The 9,921-nt window shown below is 44.0% G+C and overlaps 1 protein-coding gene across 2 annotated transcripts in view; it reads right to left on the reverse strand.

The window, feature by feature from the left end:
- EIF4E3 (eukaryotic translation initiation factor 4E family member 3) overlaps positions 1–8,880 on the reverse strand; it is a 41,414-nt gene extending 32,534 nt beyond the window's left edge. Inside the window, exon 1 of one of the 2 annotated variants that reach the window (XM_045832288.1) lies at positions 8,749–8,880. Coding sequence is in view for 1 of the 2 variants with exons in the window: in XM_045832287.1 (XP_045688243.1) it covers positions 5,598–5,719 (122 nt within the window). In the remaining variant the exon portion in view is untranslated. Of the gene's footprint in view, positions 1–5,597; positions 5,812–8,748 lie in introns of those variants that run through there. The other variant, XM_045832287.1, reaches the window with a different exon arrangement.
- Between the last annotated feature and the right edge of the window lie 1,041 nt (positions 8,881–9,921).

A 9,921-nucleotide genomic window follows, 5' to 3' on the forward strand; every position in this document is an offset into this window, starting at 1 on the left:
AACCTCCTGCCCTTACCTAGCCTCCAAGGGCCATTCTATGAAGAAGAATAATTTGGGGATCCTCTTTGTCAAGCCTTGCACCACTTCCACATGTCAGATTTGTTATTGTAGAACACACAATTGGAATACATGTGAAAGCATCACACCCTGAAAGGTGGGTCCCTCTAGAACTCACCACCTTGCTGAACTCATCATTAGTGCTACTGAAACATATAGCATGTAACACAACTCTTCTGGGAGGCCCAGGTCCAATGTTGTCATCATCTTTTCATTCTCAGCACCCAGAAAAGTGACTAGCAACTGATATGCTCAATTAACCTCATTAATAAACAAAGCAGTAATTCTCAGGCTTTGAAGCCTACGGCATTTGTTAAAAATGCACATTCCACCCCAGAGGTCTCACTGAGTAAGGCTGGGAAGGGTCAGGAGACTGAACTTTAACAAGCAGTCAAGTGATTAGGAGGTGTGCGGTAAGGAATTACACTTGAAGAAATAATGGCTGGGTGGACCTAAACCTTGATGGGGTGGGGTTCATGGGAGATGTCCATCATGACTCATCTCTATGACTAAAAACACAAGAACACAGCTCTGGCCAGGTGGCTCAGTTGGTTGGACTGTCATCCTGTACACCAAAAAGTTGTGGGTTCGATCCCTGGTCAGGGCACATACCTAGGTTGAGAGTCCAATCCCCAGTCAGGGTATGTACAGGAGGTAACCAATCTGTTTCTTTCTCACATCAATGTTTCTCTCTGTGTCTTTCTCAAGTCAATGAACACATCCTTGGGTGAAGGTTAAAAAACAAAACAAGAACACAATACTCACTAAGCACCTATTAATGTACTGTAATATGCACTCCTGGGAATCAGACAAGAGGCAATTAGACCCTCATGATCAAGAAGAAGGGACAGAAGAGGAATCAATGATCCTTAAATACTGGCCTATAAAAAAATGCTGTGGAAACACAAGGCTTAATTGTTCTTGAGCCAAAGGCTGACGAAAGACAATTATAAATGCAGCATCTTAGTGAGGCCTGGAAGGGTGCATGACAGCTTTGCAGGTAGACAAAGGGGAGAGGGCATCCCAGGCACAAAAAGCATTGTGAGACCAATCTCAGAGGCTGGCAAGACCATGGTTTATCCATGAAGATGGCCAGTAGTCTGTTGTTACCAGAGAGAATGCACAGACTGAGTGGTACTATGGAGCTGGGGAGAGGTAGGTGATGAGGCTAAAAAGGAAGTGGGTTTCATATTAAACACAGCAACATAGAACTTTGTACCATAATTGGAGGTCTACAGTTTTCACTTTTTTAAAGCTAGGGAATGCTTTTTCAAATTCAAGTAGTCCATTTCTAAAAACACAGACAACAAAATCAACCAGAGATGCTCTGGTAAAAGTAGGGGTGGAGATCCAGAATCCTACCTGTCTGGTACATATAATCCTACAGCAGAAGCACCCTTAGGTGGTGGGAGACAAACAGTCAAAACCTGCTGCTGTGGCAAAGTGGGGTAGGGGGTTTGGGAATGACAAGATCAGGTGTTTAGGAAGCTGACCTTGCCAACCCAGGCTAGTGAGGGGGCAGATGCTTGGAGAAGGGAAAGCTGAGTTCGGGTAAACTAGTGAGAATATGGGGCCAGAGAGAACTAGGTCTCTAGAGGGAAGGAACATAGAGTTGAGGGGACAGCTGAGGCTTGGAGTAAGTCTTCCAACAATGAGTCAACAATTGGAAGAACTACAGAACTGGATGAAATAGGGTACTTGAGAGAAGATTCCAGGGATAATGGAAATTCCAACTTTGAAAAACTGGTAGGGTGGTGGTATGCTTACACAAAAGATGGTAGGTAGTATGTGTCCAGAACTCAGGAGAGAGTTCAGGGCTAGAGATGCAGACTTGCAAATGATATTCAGAATAGTATGAACTACCATGGGAGGAGGGAAAGTCACTGTAGGTAGTATTCAATAATGCCCTAAATATTTAGTGTGGGCCAACTTATGCTAGGCTCTTAACTAGGAGCTGCAGACAGAGCAATAGGGAAAGAACACTGTGAAGCTTACATTCTAGTGAGAGAAGATGGACAAATGGGGCTAATCCTATAGAGAAAATAAAGCAGGGTCAGGGACATGGGGAATGTGTCTGGATGTACATGCTATTTTGTATCTATGCTCAGAGATGGCCTCCCTGAGATGACATTTGAGCAGAAACCAGAAAAAAAGAAAAAAGCACAGGCACCTAGCAGATGATTGAAAGAACAGTTCCCCATGCAGAGGGAACTCAGTGACAAAGGACCATCCTTAGGATAATGGAAAAAGAACAAGGGAAACAGTGAGCTAGAAGGGTGTGGGAGGAGGGAGAGTAACAGGAAGACAGAAGGGATAAGGTGTCCTGAATGAGGACAGGAAATGCTGCAGAGTCTTATGGGCTGTTACAAGCACTTTGTCTTTGCACTGAGTGAAACAGAAAGCAGAAAAGTGACACACTTTAGTTTAGGTATTACAGGGACCACCAGCTGCTGTGGTGGAAATGGGCTATAGGGACAAGGATAGATGCACGGAAAGCAGTTAGGATGTTCTTGCATTCATCAGGTGACAAACGTGTGGTCCAAGGTCTAGGATGCAGATAGTGCCAATGAATTGGATTCTGGATACACTTTAGTGATAGAGTGAATAGCTTTTGTTGATAATGGATGTAGCAGGGGAGGGAGGAGGACAAGATAGAGAAGACAAAGGGGGAAGGTGAGGAGGAGAGTCACAGATAACTCCAAGATTTCTGGGCTGAACAGATGGAAGGAAGGAGTTGCTGTTAAGTGCTTTTATCTGAGATGGACAGATGGAGAGAGTCATGTCTGGGAGGAAAGTTGAGGTGATCTGCCACACACTGAATTTGGATGTGTATTAGACATTCACACAAAGACAGGAAGAGGAGCTGAATGCATAATGTCAAGTTTGGGGAATAACCAGTACACAGATGGAACTGAAAGTCTTGTGACTAGATGAGATCACTGGTGTGGATGGAGATAAGAAGAGGGCTAAGGACTGAGTCCTGCAGAGGAAAATCAGAGGAAAGGGGGTAACCATGAAATTAAAACAAAGCAGAGACACATACCAAGAGTGGCCTCCAAGAATCAAGACACGGCAGGGTTTTAAATATCCAGAAAATGGAAGGAAACTCTTCATTCCATACTGTCAACTAAAATTACTTCCCGAATGTTTAAATCCTTAGCCATAAAGTCCATTTACTTAAAAAAGAAATCATATTGGAGTTTACTATTGAAAATGCAAATAACTTCACTGAAGGATTCTCCAATTCATTCCTGAGGGGAATGAATGAGGTTTTGGCTTCCTCACACTGAGGTCAGATAAGCTGCTTCAGGGGCTGTGTGTGGGGCAGCACGGTGGTTATATGTGTGGGAGACGGTTGCTGGGGAGGGAGGGGTCTGTAATTTGGGAGCATAAAATACCATTGTTGGAAGTGAGCATTTTATAAACATTTATGCATTGGTGTTTCACATTGATGGCTCTCATTTAAGCCTCAAAACAGCCCTCTGAGATATATCCTATGATTATCACCCTTTTACAAACAATGAAAGCAAGGATTAGGAAGGCTAGATTACTTTTCCCTCACCACACAGTGGGCTGGATGGTAGGAAAGGCTAGGAAATAGGTGCCAAAGGGGAGTTTTAAGAAGTGGGAGGCCTTTGGATGATATATTCCTAAAAACCAATGTCGCTGGTGGCAGATATCAGCTAAAAGCTGTACCACCCTCTCTAGAATCTTGCCTTTCTAGGGGAAAAATTTAAAAATGAACCTCTAGAACTCAATGTGTTCATACACCCAAGAGGAAGGGGACAGCCTAAATAAATGTAGGACTCCCAAAGAAGTGAAGAAAGTTCAACTGAAGCTATGGGATGATTAATCAGGAAAATAAATTCATGTGTGCAATGCTAGAACTAATTATAATTTCTAAATTCAAAGAATTTCTACTAAACATTTCGGACACTGTGACAATAATAGTATATTTCACTTGCTTTCTAGCTTTCAGAGAACAAAAATGTGCAAATACATAATATGAAAGCTATGGCTGTCTTTACTGAAGTTACCATGTTCTTATCTTAAAAAATACCAAATGTTCTTAAAAAGTTATGGTGTTATATAGTTTTAATAACTTAGACCATTCTTAAAATGTTACCCCTCTAAGTAGACTAATTTTTGATCTGTTTAAAAAGAAACTTTTGATACTGTTTCCACCAGTCAACAATATTCACAATTTATTCCATAGATCCAGGTTTAACTCCTTGAAAACAGACACCAGTTAATAACCCCAGTTCAGCATACCCTTGAAAACAAAGACACACATGATTTCATTTTGATAGTTTGCCAAAAACACTCTCATTATGACAGTAAAATTCTCTCTTAACAAAAGTGAAAGTATTTTGAAGGATGACACTCACTGTATCTCCCCCACCCCCAACTTCTTCTTTGGGTCAAGGAAAACACAAGGGCTCCAAGTGTCAGTTCTTATAGATGGGTGCTAATTCCAACAGAAAGGAAGAATGAGCCCATCTTCCTTAAAGAGATGATTATCACTTTTAAAAAGTCTTGCAAGCATTTTATACCAGGCCTTTGAAAACACGTGTTTAAGTAAGTAAACTTCACAGAAAGCTGTCACATACATTTCCTCCAAACACTTAAACCATAGTAGAGACAGTGCTAGCAAAATTTCCATGAGCTCTTGGGACATCCCTAAGATGTCAAGTTGGGCACCCACTATATGACAGATACTAAAAAGGGACTTTGTATTCATCAATTTGTCAAAATTTCTTTTGCTCCTCCTGTGGGCCAGGCACAGTTCTAGGTGTTGGGATATAGCAAGTATCAAAAACAAAGTCACTACTTTTTGGCCCTCAACAGAAGGGAAGTGTTGAGGGATTGAGACAGATTCCTGCGGTAGCATTAAGCATCATAACAAAAACAAGGACTGAAAACAGAATGGTTGGAGGGTGGGGTGCGCTAAATTAGACTCGGTAGTCAGGGAGGCATTTCTGAGAACAGGGCACTTGAGCTGTCCCTTGAGAAAGCTATAATTGTCACTACTGGACCGACAAGAGGTACTGCTCCCCGTTCAATCCCCAGCGCCTAGTAGGTGTGTGGCTCCATGGTAAGTGCTAAGAAAACAAAGCAAAAAACAACCCCCACCCCGTGCCAAATGGATAAGAACTCAAGAAGATAAGTACGGCCGCTCCGGTGGGGGCGCGGGTGCGGGGACCTCGGTGCTACCCTAGTACTAACACCGCACACTCCCAAAGGCGGGTCAACTTTTCCCAGCGCTGTCACTGCCAAGGTCATGCCGCGAGCTCCCCAGAAACCACGAGGGGTGACCAGCCCTCCAACTCCCAACCCGACGTTCGCCCGCAGTCCTCCTTTAAAAGGGAGGGGGAAAAAAGGGAAAGTGCGGCCGAAACTTCTGGAGCTGAGCCTCTTCTCTCCCAGAAGCTCGCCCCGGCCCAAACCTGCTCTGCGCCAGGCCCCGGGGCGGAGACGGGGTCTGGGCGCGCAAGGCAAGGCGGTGGCGCTGGTCAGCGGACGCACAGCGGGGTCCTCACCGGTCCAGCCAGAAGGTCCAGGATGAGTGCAGCGGAACCCCGCCCGGCTCAGGCCGCAGAGCTGACTGCTGCTGCAGGCCGGTCGGCGGCGCGGGGGCGGGGGCAGGCCGGGGCCCCGCCATTTTCTCCGCCCCGCCTGCCTGAACAGCGGACAAGCGGTCTGCAAGGCGAGCGCTGGCAGTCAACCCTGCCCAGCCCCGTCGGCCCCGCGCCAATCCCCAGCCCACTTCCCCTCCACCTAGCTCCAAGTCCCCACCCTCGTCCCCGCCCTCCCTCGCCAAGCTCCCTCCCACTCCCGCCCTCCCTCGCGCCAAGCACCCGCCTACAACCCCGTAATCCCCGCCCGCCGGAGAAAAGCTGGCCGGCCTGAGGGCGAGGTGGTACCTTTCCTGTTCATGCCCAGACCCAAAGCGTAGAGGACGAACTGCCTCCCGGAGGTCTAGGCAGGTTATGGCAGTTAGGGAACAATACCGGTCAACCGGCTGATTCGGCAGCCAGACTAGTGGTCGGCAGTTGAATGAATGGACGGTTCCGGAAAGAAGATGGGAGAAACAACTCCATGGTGATAGGAAAGGAGGAGTGGGAAGGAAAGTTGGCAGGTGACAGAAGCAGGGATGGAGGAATGAAAGGGCAGATGGAAACACAGTTGGGTGTGACTGATGCAATGGGAACCTCTGGCCAAATATAAAATGATAAAGAGACTGGATAAAGAGACTGGAATGCCCAAGAGCGCAGATAGAAAGGGCCAGACGTACAGAAGCCAGGAACCACTGACTGACTCAGGCCTGAAACTGTAACAGGTCAGCCCTGAATTCCTCATGGTGATTGCACTTTCCGAACTGAAATGATTTGAAGAGATTAGAGCCCCCAACCCACCCTCTCTTGGGACCACCATCTACCCATAGTGGTGAAGCCTGGCCTAGAGTGTGGCTAATTTCAAAGGAAGATTCCCAAAGTCAGCTGAAGTTCTCCAGGCTTCCCCCAAAGCACCTGCAAGGATGGAGGAGGAAACCAGGCAATCTTGAACACAGAGCCCTCTGCTTTCTGCACCTCTGAATAAGGAGGAAGTCCCTACCATCACAAGATTCCTCAGGGATCCTCCTAGCATAGCCCCCTTGCCAGGTCTTTGTCACTCTCTCAAAAGAAAAGTAGAAGCATGAGGGCATGTAAACACATACGTCATAATTGGCATAGGCATGGATACTCTCTTTAACCTTTTGGCTGTAAAGGTTCCAGCTCCTCCTAGATTTTCCACCTGGCCTAATACGTTCTGCTCTTCGCTTGAACCTTTTTTAAAGGATGGACCCTTTAAAAAAAAGGAGCTGCAAATCCAGATGCACTCAGGGCCATCACAGGCATGGTAAATGCCTACTAGGAATCCCAGGGTAGGTACCTTCCCTAGAAGGCATTTAAGTCTAGATAAAATGACAATGAAAACAAGATGACTGTTTTTTGATCCCTGCTTCAAACATAATTTCTCTACAACGTATGATGCTGGAAGCAGTGATGTTTATAAAATCTTTCAAACTCTGAGATACTGGGGGTCCTTTGGGTTAGATGCACTTTAAAAATTTTCTCCTTTTGATTTTTTTTTCAAGAAAATACAAATATAGCATTGTTTAGGCTGTTCTCAGCACTTTAAAATTAACTCATGTAATCCTCACAATAATCCAGTGAGGAAGTTCCTATTATTGGCCTATTTTATTGATGAGAAATGGAGACGTTAAATTAGCCCCCAGGTCCCATGCCTAGTAAGTGATAGAGCCAGGATTTGAACAGAGTCTAGGCTTTTAAATTCCAAGCTCTACTCCCTCTCTAACTAAAAAACTAACATGTCCACATAGTAAAAATAAGGAAATGTATAGTAAGTCTTCCTCCATTCTGAGGCTATCAGTCTTTCTGCCCAGAGGAAACCACTGTTAAGTTTCCTTCCAGGAAAAAAGCAAGTATGCACATAAAAGCATGCATCTAGACATGTAAGTTTTATACCTGTCTACATCTTTTATAACAGAAATAGAAGCATTTTATAACATTGCTGCACATCCTTATCTTACTGAACACTATATACTGGAAGATTTTTTTTCCATATCAAAACATACAGATCTACTTCGTTTTAAGGGCTACAAAGTAATCCATTCTAAAGAATAATATAATTTAATTCATTAGCCCTCTATGTAGTTTGTAGTCATTTCCTTTTATAAATAATAAGCAAATTTGTACTTGATATCTTTCCTCATATGTGCAAATTTATTTCAGAGCAAGTTTGGAAAAGTAGAATTTTTGTCTATGTTTAAAAATTTGATATATTTTGCCAAATTGTTGTGCACAGTAGATAGATGAATTTATACATTATTAATTTATAAATAACAGCTGATTCTGAAAACTTATATTTACCAAGTGACATTTATGTTTATCAAATTCTAAGACATTGGTGGAAAGGGGGTTTTTGCTTTCTAATGATTAAAACTAGTCAAAGTGTCAAGTTTAACTTCTTCCTTATGTCCTTTACTACACCCTCAGCAAGAAAGGGTTAATTTAAAAGTATTATACGCAGTTTCTAAAAGACAATATATACCACATGATAAATTACTTTCAGAAGTTAGAAGAACAGTCTAGCAATTTTTCTTTATTGAATAACAATTATGCACCTCCCTCTCTTTTTTGCTTTGGCTTCCAGGATGCTCAATACTACATCTGATGCTTAATCACAACATCAATATTAACCAATGAAGAAGCATCACTATTTTTATATTACTTTATTTCTATTTTATTGTAGTGACCTAATTTCACACGTGCATCTTACACATATGCATCTTATACAACCTCTCAAACCCCTTTTGGAAGTAGGTCATATACAAAAAAAATTTTAATGACCTTTAGATTAATAAGAGGTCAGGTAATGTCACTAAGGTGAGAGGCAAGGAGAGAACAATGAGTATAACTTTCATTCCCTTACTGTTTGAAATGTGTTATTGCTCTTCAGAATCATCCTCAGAAGATAACAAATTGGGAAAATTCTTCTCCTTCCCCCTTTGTAACTGGACAGCAGGAATTAGAATTTCAGTGTAGAAAAGAAACTTGAAGATTATCTAAGCAAACCTATCATTTTACAAATGAGGAAACTGAGGCCCAGAGAAGTGAGATGACTTACCTGAGGCCACCACTCTAGGAAATGACAGAAAAGGACTAGAGCATGGGTAGCTTGAGATCCAGGCCAACGTGCTTGGAGTAACACGCAACTCAGATGACTTGGGATGGCAGGAGAGAGGAAGAGAAGATAACCATACAGCCCCTAGCAACAAAACAACAAAAAGGAATTGAAGCACTCATAAATAATTAAGCAATTAGCTGCAGCAGCTATTCCCCTCCCCTCCAGCATGCAGTCACCAAGGCAACTTGGGCAGGGTGCCTGCTGGTTGCCTAGTAACAGTGCGGTTGTCTCCCCTGACATGCTCCCTAAGCATCAAAGGACTTGAGAGCAAGGAAGAACCTTAGACAGGGATCATTCATTTTCCAAATGGGGAAATGGAGGCCCAGAGAAGCTAAGCAACCTGTGCAAAGTCACACAGCTACTCAGAGACACAGCCGGGCTCTCTATTTCGAGTTGCTTTCCATTGCACTAGGGCTGCCTTGGGAACCCTACAGGTGATGGGCTATGGGGAGAAACATCTCTTCACAGTTCCACAGAGAATAAATAAATGACTCAGGCAGCAAGCAAGAAAGACACAGAGGCCTTGAGCTCTCATATGCAATTAACTGGTAATCCCATCAGCCCAACTTTCATCATCACCATGGCAACATGGGTGAGGTGGGTGCTGGTTGCCTAGTAACAAGTGGTCCTCTCTCTTCCACTCACATCAGGCTCCCTGGGAATCACAGGAACAGCAGAATGTTGGAGCTGGAAGGGAAGGCAGAGATCCTAACTAAGTCTCTTTCTTTGATCAATAAATAAACTAAGGGTTTGGGGACACTGCACAAGGTCACATAACCATACAGCTAGCTAATGACAGGGACTCTTTCTTGGCCGGCCAGCCTTTCCCGAACCCCCTCCATTTATTGTCTCTGTCACAGCACCGTGGGAAAGGAAACTTCACTCAAAGTGAAAACATTTAAGAGGAATGTCTGGTGGTTCCCTGAAGGTATTTCTACCACTTGTCTAAACGTGGCTATGCCACACACAAGGCCTGGCATACAGCACTATGTACAGTTATAAAAATCCAGGGTCTCTAGAGCCAGAAAACCTCAGTCAAAGCCAGCTCTCCCCAAATCTGGCAAGTTTCTTATCCCTCTGTGCCACAGCCTCCACATCTGAGAAATGGGTATC

The sequence above is a fragment of the Phyllostomus hastatus genome, unplaced genomic scaffold, assembly GCF_019186645.2.
Source record: "Phyllostomus hastatus isolate PE091 unplaced genomic scaffold, TTU_PhHast_1.1 phas_contig_16, whole genome shotgun sequence".
NCBI classification, from domain to species: Eukaryota; Metazoa; Chordata; class Mammalia; order Chiroptera; family Phyllostomidae; genus Phyllostomus; species Phyllostomus hastatus.